This window comes from Myiozetetes cayanensis, unplaced genomic scaffold, assembly GCF_022539395.1.
Source record: "Myiozetetes cayanensis isolate MyiCay16 unplaced genomic scaffold, myiCay2020 scf16, whole genome shotgun sequence".
NCBI lineage: Eukaryota > Metazoa > Chordata > Aves > Passeriformes > Tyrannidae > Myiozetetes > Myiozetetes cayanensis.
In genome coordinates, this window is record NW_026087270.1 from 8,254,505 (window position 1) to 8,274,664 (window position 20,160).

General features: G+C 38.1%; 1 protein-coding gene across 4 annotated transcripts in view; it reads right to left on the reverse strand.

The window, feature by feature from the left end:
* The window catches only part of ADCY7 (adenylate cyclase 7), a 59,275-nt gene that overhangs the window by 8,735 nt on the left and 30,380 nt on the right, over positions 1 to 20,160 (reverse strand). For 3 of the 4 annotated variants that reach the window (XM_050311221.1, XM_050311222.1, XM_050311223.1), the window contains exons 6-21: positions 19,961 to 20,125; positions 19,001 to 19,150; positions 16,568 to 16,716; positions 16,137 to 16,248; positions 13,331 to 13,458; positions 12,931 to 13,089; positions 9,358 to 9,490; positions 7,950 to 8,135; positions 7,656 to 7,699; positions 6,725 to 6,805; positions 5,631 to 5,703; positions 4,702 to 4,799; positions 3,988 to 4,072; positions 2,256 to 2,393; positions 1,322 to 1,384; positions 630 to 668 (exon numbers count right to left, since the gene is read on the reverse strand). In XM_050311221.1, the coding sequence (XP_050167178.1) occupies positions 630 to 668; positions 1,322 to 1,384; positions 2,256 to 2,393; positions 3,988 to 4,072; positions 4,702 to 4,799; positions 5,631 to 5,703; positions 6,725 to 6,805; positions 7,656 to 7,699; positions 7,950 to 8,135; positions 9,358 to 9,490; positions 12,931 to 13,089; positions 13,331 to 13,458; positions 16,137 to 16,248; positions 16,568 to 16,716; positions 19,001 to 19,150; positions 19,961 to 20,125 (1,803 nt within the window). The remainder of the gene's footprint in view (positions 1 to 629; positions 669 to 1,321; positions 1,385 to 2,255; positions 2,394 to 3,987; positions 4,073 to 4,701; positions 4,800 to 5,630; positions 5,704 to 6,724; positions 6,806 to 7,655; positions 7,700 to 7,949; positions 8,136 to 9,357; positions 9,491 to 12,930; positions 13,090 to 13,330; positions 13,459 to 16,136; positions 16,249 to 16,567; positions 16,717 to 19,000; positions 19,151 to 19,960; positions 20,126 to 20,160) is intronic. The other variant, XM_050311224.1, reaches the window with a different exon arrangement.

The following is a 20,160-nucleotide window of genomic DNA, read 5'->3' on the forward strand; positions in this document are numbered from 1 at the left end:
ATCGCCTCAGCTTCTGCTCCTCGAGAAGTCATTTCTATTTTTATGCACAAAGTACAGTTTTCCCACTCATAAGGGCACAGACCTAGCACAGGACTGTGAGATTCTTGGCTAAGCAGTTTCTGCTGAAGTGAATGAAGCCAGAACTCCTAAACAAGGCCCACATAAAACAAATTGTACCAACTCTACCATCCTAAAGGCATTGAGTGTAGCCTCTAAAAGGTAACAAACACTCACCCAGAAGCCAAACCTCTGAAAAGAAACCACTACGCAGAGAACACTGCCACATGTCTGACAGCCATTTAAATCCTTTCACTCTATCAAGACACTTTGCTGGGACACTTGCAGGTACAGCTCTCATCTTTCAGACTCAAACATCATCATCCTGTTCTACTGCTTTTTCCTTAAAGTCTTACACCTACTTTTAAGTCTGAAATTTTAAAAAAAACTGCAAAGCCATACTTTATTCAGCAAAGCAACAGCAGCTGAACAATATTGATTTCATGAAGAACTTTTCTGCTGTCAGATACCTTAAAAAAGCTTTTATATAGCAACAGAACTTGCCACTAGTAAGTAAATATATACAATATTAAAAAATATGGCTTTCAAAGTAACATGTATTCTCTACTTACAGTTTCCTCAATGCAGGAATGAGTTGTGTTTCCCAAAGGCTGATTTACAGACATGCAAAAACAAAAAATTACAGGATGAGCACAGTGCGCATTTTATATGCACTTGTCATAAGCACAATAAAAAGGGTCCTCACACAATCTGCTCTACATCATACAAAAGCACGTCCATCATCTAAGGGGTGCCCAGGTGACAAAAGAGCATCCCAAATATTTACCTGATCTCAAAACAGAATACTACTTTGGAATTAAAGAGATAAAAAGGGGAACCCTTAGAAATAATTCTTTAGTGTCAATTCTTTAGCAAGTGCTGAATTTACCCTTGCAGAAATGCCAGAGAACACCTTTCCAATGTGTTGAAAGACCAAAATAAGACTTCAGTTTTATACATGAGTACTCTAGACGTTTGAGAATTCCTGAAGGATACACTGGAAAGCCACAGCTAATGATAGAAAATATCCTTCAAAGCTGTGGCATGAGTAAGTCTTTGTGTTCAACAATTTAAAAAAAAAAGAAATCTATCTTTATAAAAAGATGAAAATACATCAAAATGTTGCCATTCATCTATATTATAGGAGTTGAAATTCAATGATCCTTGTGGGTCTCTTCCAACTCAGGATCTTTTCTGATTCTATACCCACCAGCCAAGACTCATTTCATTTTAATCTTTGAAATTAAGACGGTACTCTACTCACATAGGTAGTAGCACACAGGTCATTTGATCCAGTAAAGTTTGCAGGTTTGTTCTTTTCAGTAGTCTTGATTTATGGGGGGAAAAAAGGAAACACATCAACAAAACCACGGTACAAACTTGTCAGCACGTAGTCAGTGATTTTGAGGTTTTTCTCCATATTATACAGAGTCCTGATCTGATTGCCTTTTCAGGGCTACTGAATAGATGTTGAAATACAATGGTATCCCCATGTAGTTGTATTAAACATATGCACACACAAGGTGCAAGAAGGCTAAAATTTACCAGTTTGGGGTAAAGTTTTACATCCTGGCTGTGTTAATCTAACAGCTATCTGGCACAAATGTGGTTTTGCCTCACTCCCCCAGTTTCACAGCTGCTGTTCCTGTTTTCTTTTAGGCTGTCTCTGGTGCTGTTCACATGACACCACTGTGAGTCAATTCAAGGACCCAAGCCAGCAGGAAAAACACCCTACAAAAGAAAACTAAGCATTTTCTGCAGTATTGCTTAAAAGAGAGCCAAGCTCTATTCTTCTCTCCCTTATTCACATTACTACCAGCGAGTGCAAACACCACAGTGAACTGCTTAAAGTGCCCCCTGCCACAGCCAAACATTTAAAGGCACATTAAAATAAAAAGGACCATCTTAGTGATGAGGGTTACAATCAAGAGTCATTTTAAATGCCATCTTGAAAGCAAGAAAAGGTGGTCTAAACTAGAACTCAGGTCTATCACATGTACTTTCAGTTCTAGAAATTGAAAGGCTTTACATGACCTCGTGCATTATGTGTAAATATCACACTCTGTGTAAATCAACTCGTGTTGCAAATCAGACATTAGAAAAAGCAGCAAAAAAAGCTGACACTTGATGAAAAGAACACAGGAAGTTACCTAAACTGTGGATGTTGCAATAAGCCATAGAATAACGTGATTACTTACCAAATTAAAAATGGCTATAATCAGCAAGGCAGATATAGTGATGACTGCTAAAGGAAGCCTAAGTAAAGGCATTGTTTCCACCTTTTCTGAGATAGCACAAAGACGGCGCAGGAACGGCCACTGCTCTGAGCAGCACTTCTGTAAACAACAGTAATTTATTTCAGTAACATGAATAACACTTTGATACATGTGAAGAAATATTTCTAAATACTTTTTTTTCTGCATGAGAATGTCAAGAGTCTCCACTGGAATCCTATTTTGAAGCTTTGAATCCAGTCATTGAGAGTCAATGTCTAACAACTTTCCCCAACAGAAGATAGAGACTTACTTCAAAGAGATTGGTTGCTAAAATTTTCTGAATTTGTGCTTTAAAAATACAGAATTATGATCTGATTGAAAGTTCTAGAGAAAAGTTAATAAGTGCACAATGATAATTTCTGTGGGGGTTTTTTTGGGGTTTTTTGGTGTTTTTTTTTTTAGTTATAGAGCTATAACATAGTTGGAACACCCATTTCCAGATAACTAAATCAGCACCAATCATAGACAGTCCCATTCTTGCCATCCTTATATCCTTCCATTGTTGCTAAAACCATCCAGTAAAGAAAATACTTTTAATGATTGCAAGCAATATTCAAGGATGCTATACCAAAACACTCCCAGCATAAAACTCTAGTCTGATGCAACTGCAGTCTTGGAATTTTCTTTTTCTCCTCCACATGCTTTTACATATGTAGAAACCATATGTGCATGCACCTACACACACCTCTCTCTCTACTTAGACAGATATGCAAAAATCCATCCATATACACATAAAAAACCCCCATACATACATAAAATCCATACACCTATCTAACCATACTTTTAAATTAATCATAAATCTTTATCCACTGCACAGAGTGCAATTTTATCTTTTTTGTCTTTCTCCTTTACACAAGTTGAGCCTCACTCTCTAAGAGACCATTTTTTTCCATGGCAGTTTTCCTGGGAGACCTCCATCACCCCAGCAGGATGGTGTGACATGATGGGAGAGCCACGTTCTCAGCAGAACTTCAGAATTCCCTCCCACCCTCGATCTAGCACAGCACAGATGTGATGAGTGTAAGGAACTCTCTAAAATCCCTTCCCTCTTGAACTGTAGAAGGACTTTTTACTTTGTGCTGTTGAACTCTGTGTCACTACGGGCTGTGTTTCAATATTTATTTTTAAACAGTAATGGCCTATATTCAATAATGCAGAGAAAAAGTAGCTACAAATGCAAAGTGTCCTAATTGATGTAATGGTGAACTTGGAATTCTAACAGCTCTGAAATTGTTGCCAATAAATTATTCATATGTTTGTACTTTTCATGACACTTTATAAATTATTATGAAAACTAATCTTGCATTCAAACTTATTTTGATTTTAACACTGTTTCCAGTATAGAAAATATCAGTATTTACAAGCAAAATTACTATCAATGACAAACATAAAACCAATTTTTTTCAAAACACAACTCTACCTCCTCCCTCTTACCCATCTATTCTGGCACCCAAATAATTCCAAATCACAGTGCAAATTGTCAGACATGAAAATGTATCTCAGGTAATGGAATCTTCTGGTAACCTGAGGTGCAAGATTCCTGTAACTCCTATTGAAATTAACACCTTAATTCATCATCCTAAAAGATAGACCAAGTAGCTCAATTGTATCCATCCACTTTGAAAACAGGAAGCTTTTTAAAACCAAAACTTACCATACATTTCTCAGCAAAGCACAGAAATAAAATAAGCACAATGATGACTGCAACAATTCCAAAGGAAATTCCCAGCTTTGCAGTTCTAGAAGAAAGCATTAAACAAAATAAGTTTAAATATAATTCTTCTTCTAATAGCATTAGATGGTCAAAACCTCACACAGGTTATTCTTGCACAATCACCACCTTAAGGGATTCTACCCCTGATGTCCCCAAGTGCTGCCCTGTGCATAAACCACATGCAAACTCCACTGCAGCAGCCACGAGAAACAAACATGCCATAAATTTCAGGATCATCAAGAATCTGCTTTCTCAGGAGTATGAGAAGAAGCTCAAAGTTCCCTCCTTGTAGCTCTAAAGACAAGAGGAGCACTGAGCACATTGTAGCCAGTTAAGTCCCATTTTCCAACTGTTCAGTGTGCTTACAGCCAACTATTCTTATAAAATAGTATTTCTCACTTAACTGACCAGCTCCCTGTGTGTACTTAGCAAACTAAATATTAAAGAAATATTTCTGTATTATTTTCAGATTGATATCAAGGCTCTTATGCCAACAACATGAATGCACTCCTTTATCACAGGGTAAATTAATCCTGAGAGGTTTATGTTTCTTGCACATAAACCCTCAGGAACTCTGAAAAGTTCCATGCACACCAGTTTCACTTTAGCTATTGGTTAATTTGAACTATAAATAATTAAAATACCATCACTTACTTTGGCATGATAAACATCTGTATCACAAATATACAGAGGAACACAAAACTGGCACATGCGAAGTAACTCTTCAGTTTTAGGATAGGAATGGTGCGATACTGAAACACAGATTAGGATAAATAAATGTTCAGGATAATTCCAGGGTGGGGCTTTTTCAATTCTATTACATTTTTGTGATGACACACATATATAAGTTCATACTGTACTGTTAATATACATAGAATTAAAAGAGAACAAAGGAAAACCACCAAAAAAAAAAAAAAAAGAAAAAGAAAGAAAAAAAAAGCACTTGAAAACCTGTCAAGAAAAACATCCCAGACCAAAGGATAATTTCCAGCTAAAGGGAAATTGAGCAAGTGTGCAAATCACTTCACAGACATCCATAGTCAAAATTCTTATCAGAAGAGGACATATACAGAAGTAAATCTAAAGTGTACATGCACACCCACACCAGTGACAGCAGTACAGTACACCACAGTACAGTAAATTAAAGAGGAGTTATTCAAACAGAAAAACACACTGTACCTGACAAATACCAGCATTATTATCTACAGCAAACAACCACAGAAAACAAAGTATTTTCCTTATGGATGCAAAATCCTTTTTATTTTTTCTTCTTTAAATCTCATTATTATTGAGAGAACTAGTTTATATAGTAAAATTGCCAAGCCCCCACTAACACCCTTGTGGCAAGAATTTAATCACAGATTAGAGACAATATCCATTAATCTATAGAATTCACATTCTCAAGGATGAATGACCAGCTCAAATGACCCAGCAATCTGCTTTCTACTAGTCACCAAAAACCTCTTCGGATGTGCCGTCACCTCCAGAACCCAGCTGCAGAAGGAAAACAGTTTCCAGCCTACTCTTATGCTGCTCTGAAGCGCAAATCAAAGACCAAAAAGGATTATTTTGCTCTTACCAACCTCTTTTTCAAGACCAGGTTCTGCAAAAATCAGTGAAAATCCACAGAAGTCATCGGATCTGCCACACCAGGGACTGCATCCAGAGAGACAGGGATGTGTTACAGGGAGCACAGGCCAAGGACACAACGCAAAAGCATCACTGTGGTTGAGACTCCAGTGCACAGGGTGGGAGTGCCACTCTCCTGCACACATTTGACATTCTGCAAGGTTCTTGTGTTTCACAGTGGAACATGTGAGCGGTTATGTTTTTATGGAGCTGACAGGCAGGTCCAGAGCACTCACACACAGCATCATCTGCCAGCTACGTGAAAAATGTAACTCCAAACCTTCCCTAAGGTTTACAAATAGGAAAGTGTAATAGCAGATGCTAGAGATGGTTCACAGCCTCCAAAAACTTCCCCTAAATAATATCAGGCCTCTATGAGGAACAGCTGAGGTACAGACTTGATTGACTTTAGATGAAGAGTTTTTTCTTCTCAAATTCAATGTTTTACATTTGACAGGAATTTAAATACTGTATTTTAAATTAAAACAAAACAAAAAACCCCACCACCATTCCCAGTGTTTGTCTGCTTTTAAATGCAAATTTCCTGTCAAATGCACCACCTGCAACTAACAGACAATTTGCCTTCAGTGAACCAGACACTAGAACAACTTTATTACTATGCCCAAAACTGTGTTTTGACTTTATATATAGTTTTTTTTCAGGACAACCACCCCATTTCCTGGCACTTCTTATTTTAATAAGGAGAAGACAAACATTAACTTTCTATCCCATCCTACACTGCAGTTCAGCTCATTACTTTGGAACAGTCATAGGAAACAGAGCAATGATTTTGCTATTTCATAGTGCTACACCACACTGAACAGCTAGAAAAACCACTGGCTTCTTGCTGTTATAAAGCAGTAATACTCTCATATTCACATTAAAATCAAAAAGAAACTAAGTAAAAAACAAAGACAATAAAAACCAAGCAAGACAAAAAATCCTGGTAACATTTCATTTTCAACAAGTATATTTTATACCTAGGCTTAAATTGAAGTGTAGGTTAACCTCAAAAAAAAGTTTAAGAAAAAAATAAAATACTTCATACTTAGTTGAACTGAGGCCCTCAATGGTTGACATCATTTCATCATAAATATCTTCCTCCATCCTTCCCTTTTGAGATGAATTTCTGAGAACAAAACAAAGTCTGTGTCACCAATGCTGTTAAAAAACAACTCGCAGCTACAGAGCAAACTTTCTCAGCACACCAGTGGGGTAAGCTTCCAGGGAAAAATTAAATAAGAATGCTCCAAACTGACAAGCAAATACAGCCAGGGGCACTTTACTAGGCACTTCTCCAATTAATCAAAACGTGCATTTTTCAATACAATATTTTGATAAACCGAGAGAATGATTCACAAGTGAAAATCAGCTCCTTAATTAACTCAGTGCTACAGGTACCATTGTAAGCGTTTACACATATAATGTCAATTCTTTATTACACTATAATGGTATACATAAATAATACTAAGCAAAATCACATCTTGGAAAATATATATTTACTTGTAGGATTTGTATATTTACTGATAATACTATGTTAAGCTGTGTTTATTTTGTGCTATAATATTACAAACAAATCTGGCATCTGTGAGTAATTAAAAGCTGAGGTAGCAGAAGTAGGGACAATATACTCATCTATACACTATATGAGCTGGTTTGGTCTGTTTTTCACTGCTCCTTAGGGCTCTCCCTTCCCAACTCCCTCCCATCCTTCTGCAGCCCATGGAGCAAAATGGAACCTCAGTGACTGAGGGACTGGTAAAGCAAGGAGGGGGAAACTCCTTTTACAGTCTGCTAACAACAACAACCATGAACTAAGAGAACTTTTAAAGGCCAAAGATTGAGCTTAACCTTTCTAAGGCAGAAATACCACACATGCAGTGATTAATCAACCAAAAGATCACATGCTTGCAGCACACCGAACCGCAGTAGGAGAACAGGAGCACGTATTTAAAAAACAAAGAAGGTCCCTGACAAACCTCTCAGTTGTTTTCTGGCGCCCAGTGGAACACAAAGGTATTTCCTAAATAAAATAAGGAAAGTAAGGTTTACTAGGATTGTATCATGCTAGAGATTGGCAGAGTCTGAATATTGTTACGTTCTGACAGAAGGAGACGATGCCCAGACACCTTCTCAGTTCGGTGTACACATTTAACACCAAGAGTAACAGTAGACATTCAACCACAAAAATCATGTCAGATTCTGAGTTTCCCATCACAGACAGCAGGAGCAGTTTGCAATTGTAGGTTGACAATCGCTACTTGAGGCCTCACCTTTCTTTGCCTTCCTTGTGAACTTGAAGAGTCACTGCTCACACTCTCCCTGTGGTTCAGGTGGGCAAAGGGCCTGGCTGCTCCCCAGGACTCCAAATAACGTGTCATCCGAACAGATGCTCTCATCTTCAGCCCATCGTTAACTCTTGTTTTAGGGAGGTGATTATTTGATATGCATTGTTTGGACTAATAGGGAAAACGAAAACACACTCATTTAGAAAACAGAGTAGTTTAAGACTATACAATCTCACTATTTAGTAGGACTCTAAACACATCAGCAATGTGCCAGCCAACCTCAATTCCTTTATCTCATTTAATTAATGCAAGCTAAACCAAATCACAGTGCACACAATGGGTTTGCTTCAGCTGCCTTTACAAGCCTTTACTTGCAACACTGCAGCAGTCAAACTTCCAGGTTTATTGAGGATGACGCAAGAGATCGCAGGATCTTATGGATAGATAAAGTTTCCTTGCAGTCAGCACAACACCAGGGGAAAAAGATTCCAGATTCCTCAGCAAGGGTGTATCAAAACAGTAGTTAGGAGAAGATCCCACAAATTACAGACTCCACATTAGATTATATCCCTATGACATGGGTGCTGAGTCAGGCAGTATAGAAGGGATATAGAGCAATACCCTCACAGGGCTACAGGGAAGCTGAAACTACAGAATAAACTGATACATCAGTGACTTGTTATTCTCTAACATTTCACAAGCATCTTCAAGTGGGTAGATTTTAACAGACTTAGAACTCCGTTCTGAGAGTATGTGCTCTGTACATGAAGGGGGGGTTGGACTGCTGAAAAATGCAGTTCTTTCTAATTTAAGGTGGCTCTGTACTGGAAGAAGTTTGTCATTTGCATTCTTTTTTCATTTGAAATACTTTACTCATCAACCACAAGCTGATTCAAAATAGCAGTACTCCAGGTGTTTGCAGTTACCAGGCTCTAAAGGAGCAACCAACAGTTGCTAACTTCACCCCCTGAAAAGAAGGTGAACTTAATTTAAAGTTAGGGAGGAAGATATCAGAATCCATTTTACAGGGAATATTTTATCTGAAAATGGCCACACAGTACAGGTATTCTTTCATTACTTCATCCCACCTTTGACCTGGATTTGTGAGAGATACATTTCAGGCAAATACATAGCCAAATATGTGTTTCTATTCTAAACCGACCACATAAGGGGTTTCAGCATAACACTTATTACCTTCAAGCTAACAGACATGTCATAAAACAGCAGGACATGCTTTCAGATCTGAACTCCCAAATCCAACCTACTCAGGTGACTCACAGGATGTTTTAATTCTGTTCCCAAATGAAAAAGTTGCATGCACCACAGAAAACTATGTATTTTAAATATATGTATATATTTGAATAAATACATGTGTTTAAAAACATACACATACCCTTGGATCAACTACTAAGTAAGTTTTGATATTCATGGATTCAAGGTAAGGATCCCTCAGGTGTCCATTCCCTTCTTCTACTTCATAAGCTTTGCCTAGGTGATTTAAGGTTGCTTCAGTGATGTGCACACGGCTGAGAAAGGGAGAAAGAACAAGAGACCCAAACACTCACAGAAAGGTCACATTAAGCATTTCATTTACATTTCAATGGCCACTGCTGACATTTCTGCTTTTCAGCCATCTTCTGCTTTGGCAGCCCACTGCAAAATCCTACCAGTACTTAAAATTCTATTTACAGTCCTTTACTGCAGTTCTTCATTGCACATCTTTCATAGCAAGCATGCTGAAAAACGCTTCCCATAATGAGACAGTATCAGTATAAAATTAAATTGAAATAAGCAGAGACATACAAGAAAGAAGAAGAAATGTGATCAAAGGAGATCTGATGACTGACAAGACACAGAGACTCACAGGCAGCTTGTTTCAGATGGTGAGAGCTGCAGGGGAAACTCATGAACAAAACACAGGCGAGAACTGTCTTGTGCTAGAAATACAAGAGAAGGGGAAGAGACAGTTGCAAAGTCTGTGGGAGGAAAAAAAGCTGGAAAACGGTTTTTGTTAACTAGGAGGAGAATTCTGGAAGTCTGTCTTTTCTGACTAAAACAATCTGAGGAGAGCACGACACAGCAACACCACCAACACGCTTCTAAGGGGAACAGCTGAATATTGTTCTGTACCCATTCACACTTTCTCTTAAATATTATTTCCTCAGTATCCCATATCACGTCTTTTCACATAAATTATGAGTAACATCTTTCCACATAATTTCTCATCAAGAGACTTGAATGTGTTCATAAAATATAATTTCTTATGTTCTGCTTTCTCATTGTTTATCTTCTCATGCTTTTCTCACTTTTCTTTGGCACAGAGGTTGAATCCATTAGCTCAGGACTGGGAATACAACATCTCCAGAGTGGAAGCTGACAGTGTACAGCACTCCTACCTAACTACAGAAAGTAAGGGAATCACCGCCCCATCCACCTTTACTTCTTAATACTGTAGGTAGGTTTGCATGATTATTTATCCAAGACCTGAAGATTACTGGCTGTGGCTTCTAACAAGGAAGAAAAAAAATTCTTCAATACTCTTCAAGCCAAAAGGTAAGAGTTTTGTAATACAGACGATGGATGCTTTTATTTGTATACTGATAATCAAAAATCTCTCTCAAAAAAAATGTTAGCTTGATTACACAGTTTTGCAGTCAAGGTGAACATTCAAATCTGAAATTTTACTGTTTAAAGCATCATTTTCTTCCACAGAGACTGGGGCATTCTGGGTGATGTCTGTATTACCTGTGCCTCAAAACACAGCCACACAGTGCAGCAAGTTTCTGTGCTTTTCCACTCATCTCAACTCAACCTTTGCTCACTCCCCGCCTTCTCCATTTTACCAAGTTTCCTCTCCCCTCTTCCTCAAAGCACACACTGTCATACGACATTTCCAATCTCACTGCAAACTTTATTCCCAATTATATGCCAGTGATTTCTCAGCAGTTACTGATTGCTTACTGGATTCCAGGATGAGCACGTAACCAAAAGCTGCTCTCACTAAAGCTGCCTCTCGCAGGCAAGCTGTGACATGCACTGCTGCACTTGCCATGCTGGGACACAGCACCCAGCACACTGCACCCAGTTTCCTATGCTGACAGGCCTGAGAATAACATATCCTGATCTTTCAGGCACATACACGGTAGAGAGAATTGGTCATAAATGAATTTTTAGTTTTGGTTTGATGCTGCTCCTTTCTGCTTTAGTAGTGCATTATATTGTTATGAATGCAAATAATTTTTAAAATCAGAAATAGGGTGAAAAAGGATACTCTGCCACTTGAAAGAAAATATTCAAAAAGCTAGACGTTTTGCTATATCCTTTCAAAAGCCTTTAGAATTCATTTACAGAAACTCAGAATACATATACTTCCTATTTTAAATAAAAGCTCCAACTGGCTCGTAATGACAAAACTTCTGCTTCCAAAGGAGCAGGGCTACTTAACATTGGAATAGAGAATCCCTGAGATATCATTTATCTGCAAAGCAGGAAACAGAGATAACATTTACATTGTGAATAAGAAGCCTTACTCCCTGTCAGGCTCAGTCTTCCAAAACCAGAAGGTGTTTCCTCTGGCAAGTTTTGAAACACAAGATAAGCGAGTGCTAGACAAGGATATAGAAAGCATTAAGTGTAATATTTCTGAATCAGCATGACAACCTAAACCAGCTTAATTCTTTACCAGCTTATCAAATATAAACATGAAGGCCATAAGGAAATAATCCAAGTTGTGAAGACTAGGCAATGGTCCTACTAAGAAAGTATGTTTTCGTGCCACTCATGTTGTTTGCTTTACCAACAAAAGAAACTTTACAACTCTGTATTCTTCCTTAATCAACACACTAAAAGATACAACCCTACTGGTATTGCAGTTGTTAACCAAGCTCCAACTAGTTTTCTTTCTGTTTCAGTCCTCAATGTAAGAAAATAATTTGATATTCATATCCCCTTATCACTTGACAGGAATTAATTTTTAGGGTACAAGCATATACCTAAAAGCTGTCTGAGGTGCAGAAATAATAAACAATCTTGTAATGTCACTAGTGTGAATCTCTTTCCAAAAGAAACCGATACTTTAGTGCTTAAACATATATCCACATGAATGCCATTCAAATAAAAATTACTAATTTGCATAAACTACCAAGAAACTAGAAAAATTAGGGTCTCATTTGGGAATGGAAAAAGGAAAAGTCTTATAATGATCTTTTTATTCTATTCCCTAAACTCAACTTAGAAAATAGAAAAAAAGCATACTTTCCTAAATGAGGAAAATTCAAGAGGCTATTGCTTTTAAAAATCAATTATATTTCTCCTTTTCAATGAGTATCTTAAAAAGGCCTGCAAAAATATCAGCCTCAGACCCAGTTCTTACACTGCTGAGCAGCACATGGCAAGTTACGTTACTATTCTGCTTTGTCTCTTCCACTCAAGACCCCTCAACTTCTCTTCCTGTTCTGCCCATGGTAGATGCCACACAGGGAGAATATGCAACAACCAGCAGCTCCAGACTCTCCTGGCTTGGATACTCCAGACCAGGCTGTATTTTAATTTCTGAGCTGTTTGTGGGGTTTGGAGGGTGGGGGTGGTGAGTGCAGAGCTGATATAATTCAAGTAGGGCTGATCAATACATTAACAGAAACACTGGGTAAATAAGCAGCTTGGCCTTGTTGACCCAAGTAGCACATCTATTCTTTAGCTAAACATGGATTAACTGAGTCAACATAATGCACTGCTAAGACACACACGCTCCTCCAATGAAGGGAAGGTCAAGAAGCAGTCACTTGCCTAAGAATAGAATTTTATAGTTCATTGAAAACACAATCAGAAAAGACTAACATTTTACAGCTCTGTTAAGTACACATTTGTCCTATTTTCATCATCCCATTATGCGGATTTGTGTCATGGCACAGTTACAAATTCCAGGCCCATGACAGAGTGAATCAGCTCCAAGAGGGAAGATCCTCACCCTGGGACACCGGCAGATTCCATGCGGTTGGCCAAGGACACGTCGTGCGACCAGACGTCGTACTGCCACTTCCGCAGGCCGATCACCCCGCACAGCACGTTCCCAGAGTGAATTCCAACCCTCATGTTGATGTCTACTCCTGTGGCTTCTCTCACCTTCCTGTGGAGGGATGAGGATATTAGAGCAGGAGACACACTTTTCATTTTCTTCCCTTCTACTGGAGATGTGCTAAGGCTTATACACATAATGCAAAGACGAGACACACTTATGACCTAATTCCTAATTACCCAACTATAGCTAATAACAACACTTTGAATGTTGACAAGAAAACTAAGAATTACTCTAATTATATATCTTCATAATCTTGACACATTAAAAAAATCTTCTGTGCAATACTTACTTGATTGCTTCACAAATGTCGAGTCCCATTTTAACGCAGTTCCTGGCATGAACTGGTAAGGACACAGGTAGGCCTGAGACACAGTAGTAACAGTCTCCCAGGATTTTTATTCTCATGCATTCATTCTCCTGTGAAATTACAGTGAAAATTTTTAGCAGGAAAAAGTGAACTGCAAGTAGGCTAACAGCACCAAAGCCAGTGGTTTCAGAAAGCAAGGCTTTGTTCAATCCTTGCTGAAGCAAAACTTACTTCTTTTTCCCCACATCTGAATGCCTAAACGTTGCTCACTGGAGAGCAACAGAAATAATCACTTCAAGAATTTCTGAAATAAAATCATCTTACTAATTTCTCACTTTTTTCTTGGAACTGCGTACAATTGAAAAACTATAAAAGAAAATAAAACTCACAGAATTTACCATCCAAAGGATCAAACCTACTTATCTATCTTTTAATCTTCATTGTTATTAGCACTTGAATTATGGGCAGCTTGTTCACCTTTTCCTCAATTTTTGCATGGCAGCCTCATAAGTAAGAGTGTGCAGTATCATAAAACCTGCATTGAGGGAAAGCTTAAGTATCACAATGCTCAACCTAGTAGCTGTACAAAAGCAAAATGGGGTTATTTTTTTGTTTCAAATATGGCTCAAGAGGAAGCTGGCACCCTATGGTTTGCTATTGCTAATAAAAAACCCCCATGATATATGGTCGCAAAAATTTTTTTTTCCTAGTTGTACAACAGAGGATACGGCTGTCAATGACTGCCAGGAGAGAGGAAAGGGGAAGAGCAAAAAGCTTCTCATACTGTCTTTTTGTTAACACTTTACTGAAAGATTGTAGCTGTAAAGATTTCAAGCAAGCCAGGGCTAATTCTGCAAGGCTGTTTAATGTTTGACTGATGAGTAGAGATGGCTTAATTTGGGCCAGCCAATACCTCCAGCTGTCCAACCCAACCTGCTGTGGGAACACTCCAGCAGTTCCTAAATCAACTCCAAAATCTGCTGAAATTTGTAACAATTTATCAAACTGAGCTGTTCTCTCTCATCAGTCAGAGCCTTAAGGGAACATCCATCATTCTCCACCATCTAAAGCCATCCCAGTAGGTTCTGAGCGTTGCTACAAGTGACAAGTTTACACGGATCAGCAGGGAAACCCAGCCCTAGATTAGAGCTGTTGGACTTCAGCATCCAGCTCAGTGTCCAGCTTAGCCATCCATTTTTATTAGGTAAATTGGAGCCCACGACATTTGCACATTACGGAAAAGATGACAGAATACTTCCTGGCAGAACAAAAATAGCACAAAAAGCAGAAATGTCTTCTCACAGCTCAGCCACAGAGTTGCAAAAGGCCTTGACTCACTAAATCCAAAAGACTTTGACTCATGAAAGACAGGGCAAATTGCAGACAGGAGTGAGAAATTAAAACATATCATGCAAAATTTAGAATATTTTCCATCTTAGTATCTGAGAAACAGTTCAAAAAAATGACCAAATTTCTAACTTCAGCTTCTACTTTGGCATTAGAATCAACTTGGCATTTGGCAGCTAAGATGGTATGACTTATTCTGTCTCAGTAGCTGCTTTGGAACAGTACAATTGCAATACAGCTAGCATGACTCTCTTTTTTTGTTAGTAGTTGAAGACTTAACAGCAACTGAATTCATGTAAATGCAAATATTAGCAATGTCATTTAGTCAAAAAGGGTAACTAGGATTTAAGAGAGGTTTTAATCGGTGGTATATTTAAGAATTTATTAAATGAAATCCGCTAAGGTTAAATTAATTTCACTTCTCTGCTATATTGATAATTTTAGAGTTCTCACTTTTTCTGAATGATTTTTAGAATTTCACAAACCCAAGGTTCTCCAAGTCTACTAATTTTCTAATTTTCATTCAGTATATCCAGATATAACCAATTATGAAATCAAACCAAAACAATGGGAAGATTTGATAGGTAGTCATCAGTCTTGACTAATGCTTTACCAATGCTAAATTTATAAAACCAGAATCTGGGTTGGTTTTGTTGGTTGGTTTTGTGTGTTTGTTTTTTTTTTTAAGTCACATAGAATGCAATAAAATGCAGCATTAGTTTTCTTAAAGCCATAACTGCATCATAAGACCGACAGAAAAAAATCAATCAATATGACAGAACATATATATTGGATTGGGGTTAGTTTTAGAGAATAATAAAAATCATCAGGCAAATTTGTAAATTATGCACAAAAACTGAGTTTGTGATTACAGCTGCAAAGAAATTAATCTCAACAAGCACCTGGAAGTGATAAGAGCTACTACCAGCCTGAAGGGTAAGTATTGAGGGTATGTCTTAGTAGGGACCATTTTAAACTACTTCCCATTCTTACACTTTTCTGGAAGTATCAGTTAGTAATTAAAACTCCTGAGCTAAAGAATTCTTTGTCTGTTGTCTCTGAATTGACAAATTGAAATGTGTCTGAGAGTTCTGCATTTGTGGAGTTAATACACAATCCCTCAAGCTGAACACTGCAAAGCTGCTCAACAGAGATTGTATCTCCTACAGCCCTATTACAGTCATTTATCACCATCAGACACTGACCTGAACAGTACAGATAAACCTTCAAACTCAAGAATTGGAGTTACAGGAACAACTTGCTAAATTTCCCATTTTTTTTAAATTTTGTTTCAATGTGATTTTGCTAGTTAGCTTTAAAGCCAAAGCAGCTTTCCCTTCCAGATTTCAGAAGCACTAATACCCAACTGCTTCCTGTTGTGAAAGAAAGACTTCTTTTTCCAATGGTGGCCTTCATTCTGCAGCACAAACTGTAAACCTACCTTTGCAATCTCATCAAACTTTCCAAAAAGTTCATTCAACATCACTACAAGGTCCTTAGGAGAGCAATCACTGGCCAGGCGAGTAAATCCTACAATATCTGCATAAAGAATGCTAGACAGGAACAAAAGGAAAAAACAGGAAAAGTGAAACATGGAAGTACATCAATTTCACAGTCAACATAAATATTAAAATGCATTTAATAGAAAGCATCTGTCTCTTTGGAAAACAACTCCAGAAGAAAGGGTTCAAGAATGACCACCATAATTTAGAAGACAGCACACCAGCCCAAGACACATTATCTTCCTACAACAGGAGAGAAGCTCACTTCAGCCTGAAAATCTGCCTCCAAATTTTAATTTCATTGGATCATATGCGCTGTTAGGAATCAACAGCTTATATTAATACAATTGCTTCTGGAGTTCCCACTTACCTAACATTTTGGTGCCTTTTTACATATAGACTGTGGAAATTATTGTCATGCATTTGCCTATTATCATTAGTTTCCTTCAGTCGCTCAATGATTGCCAACTTCATTTCCATAGAGATATGAGCTGGCAGGATAGATAAAAGCAAATTTTCCTAAAAGGAAGGGGGATAAAAAATTATTAACACAGTAAATTTGAAGCGGTAGAATTTTAGTGATTGCAAGAAGGCATTAAAAAGCAAACAAACAAATGTTCAAATAGCTTTTGAGTAATGCTTGTCAGGTTTTCCAGAAGACACTTTAACATTTCTGTTCTCAACATTATTGATATTACAGTTATGCAAGGATGTTGCATATTTTTTCTTTTGTTTCTTGTGACCTAGATGTAGCAACTCTCTCTAACCATGAAACAAAAAAAATTCAGCATTCAGTACTACAATTTCTGGATAAGTTATGTTTAATTTTGTCCACTAATCTCAGTGTTATGTTGTCATTGTCTCATAAAGATGCTGTAAAAGTTTATATTCTGTAACTAACAATCTATCCAGTATTAAAAACCCTCATAAATTCTCAAATGCTGCAAAAGCAGCAACAGATACGAAAGTGTCAACGACGTGCTGCTACAGCTTAACTGAACCAGGAAGCAATGCCACTGAAACAAAGTCCTTTGAACCCAGGGCGAATACAGACTCCTCCAAAAACACTTCATTGTGTGGCTATTCCAGGCACTGTTTTACACTGGCTTTGACTCAAAAGCCTGTTCTTCAAAGAAGACCCTGCTAAGTGCTGGGCAGAAGAGGAAGACAAAAAGAGAATACTTTAACCCAGGAAGGGCTCTACCACCCCAGAGGCAGAGTCACCACAGCAGAGGAAATGTTGTATGGAGCAGCTACGAGCAGGAACTTTTTCAGATGCATCGACAACAAGGTCATCAAATTGTGTGACTAAAATCTGTCCCTTTGGACTATATTTTTGTCTCTTTTTTTCAATACCTTATGCAGCAGTGTGCAGATGACAGTAAGCTGCCAGGCTTACTTAGCCACCAAAAGTGCCTGCCACCGAAAAGAAATACCTTGGGATCACAGTGGGAAGAAGTAGTCCTTGAATATTAAGTAGTGGCCTACACAATGTATAGACAGCAGTTTGGTTTGAGACTGCCCAGAAATAGAAACACCTTCTTCCCCTCATCTACTATTTTAGTACCAGAAGAATCAACCTTGGGGAACAATTTAAACTGACATCAGATTCCCAGTGCATATAACAGGACCACTGGAGGCTGACACATTACACTGTTTTCAAGGAAGTGATGAGGAACCCTGAATTGCAGTTTTCACATCTTTTTCCCAGAGGAAGAATCTGTGGCAAAAAGGATACTCAAAATTACTGTGTGACAAATTGCCACACAGATGAAAAGAAAGCTGTCCATAAACTTAAGCACATTTACACTTCAAACAAGGAGCCTTTAAAAAAGAAGCAAACTCAAAACCAAAGCCCTAAACCCCCTGGAAGTCACCACATTGCCCAAGAAATGAGAGCACACAGCCTGTGTAAGGTAATCAAATGGTTCCCTGGTGGCTGTGTGGGGAAACTCTGCCAGGACTTTCATGCAGATTTGTCATCTCATCTCACAACATTAGTATCAGGAACAGATTGCACTAGCAGTGTGGCATTTTCTTCTTTTCAGTTTGATCAGGTCAGTCACTTTACAGCCCCTTCCTTTTATCTAATAACTGGTAGGCAGAGAACATGGCACACATCAGCCTTCTAGACTGTTATTCTTAACCCTACTTATACCAGGATAAAAGAGGAAAGGTGCCCTAGTTTCAGCTTTGATACCTCTCTAAAGTCTTTCCTCAGTAAGAAATTAATGTTCCTTCCTTATTCTTTAAATACCAGTGGAGTTTATGGAAATAAATTATTTATACTTCAACTACTGTAATCTATTACACGATTGTTTTCTCCCTTTGGGTCCAATTTTCTCCTTTTAGCAAAAGAAAAATAATTTGTGAGACAAGAAAATATAAGAAAAAATAATAACTTAGAATTCAGACCAAAACAAAGGTGACCAAGGGAAGCATAAAATCAGTTGCTGAAATTACCTTACATGTAATTTGAGGGCATTAAGGACACGTTTGTTTAGGTTACCTTGAGTCAGTCAGTATATACAGTTTATACAGGAAAAAAGTAACTAAAATGATTGGCAATTACATTCCTGTTCGAAAATACTGTGATTTTCATATAGACAAGGCCCAGAGAACAGCTTCCTCCATTTAACTTCCTTCTTTTGTTACAAATGGCACAACTCTTATTTTTGACACTAGGTGGATATCACACAGACTGGACCAAGCCTTTCAACATGCATTAGTCACCAACCTCATGAAATTATACCAGCTTTGGAAATGAAAACAAGCAATTCATGACATGAATTAGCTCACTCACTTGTTGCCTCTTTTCAATCTTCAGTTTCATTCTGACCTGAATGCACTTTAGTGTGTATCTGTACAAATCCCACGAAGCAACCTGCATTTGGCGTTTGTGAAATGCACCCATCAAGTTACCACAAAGGAAAATGACAGCATTGGCAAGTAGCTGCACAAGAAGAAAAATATTTACCTACTGCAGAGCAGTCATTGATACTTCACTAGCACACATACTAGTCCCATAAAAACAATTAATCCCAGACCTCCTTCCATTTCCTCCTACCCTGTCACATAACAAATCACGGTGTTGCAATCAGCCAGGATATAGCTGGAAAACATAAGCTAACTTTCACAGTCACAGGCACTCCTGTACAAATATACAGTAAAATAACGAAACAAAGTTCTGCTATATCATTTAGCATTTATTTCCAGGCGCCAGTGTTTGATTTATGGAGAGACCAGTCTACAAACTCGTGCATCAGCACACTGTGTGGAGTCTGGCACACACCCGCATCAAATGAGCTGGGGTGCTCCTTTGAACACACCCTATTAATAAGTGTTGGGAACCCTGGAAACACTCAGCAGCATTCCCAGGCCCTGCTGACACCCCAGGGCAGCAATGGCCCTTTTGATCCACCCTGTGGGCAGTGCCTGATAAAGTTAGACAGACCCACCTGAAACAGCACAGATTGGTAAGAATGATCATGACAAAGTGTGTCATATTTTTAATAACTTTGTTTAAAAATTAATAGAACAATCCTGCTTTTCCCACTTACGTCAGAAAAACAATATGCATTATAGATTCAAAAATTCACAGTTTTATGAAAAGCCCAAGATTTTGGGGGTCCAAGTTCTAAATCCATGAACTTGAAACATCCACGTAGAAGTCTGGAACTTTTCTAAAGGGAATAGTTATGCCAATAGCAAATGGTAATTTGACTAGGTTATTTAATTACTTAACCAAGTGGTATTTCCTTACCTGAAATAGAAAGGATTCCTTCTTTTCCTGAGAAGTCATGCTTACCACAGTGCTTAGAACAATAATATGGGAAAGAGCAGAAAGAACACTAATTATGACAGCACCTCGCATCCCAAAGGGCAGCATGGTATAAACTGTGAAGATTATGAACAGAAAGAATGGCACCTTTGGAAAAAGAAAGAGAGAAGGAAAAAGAACAA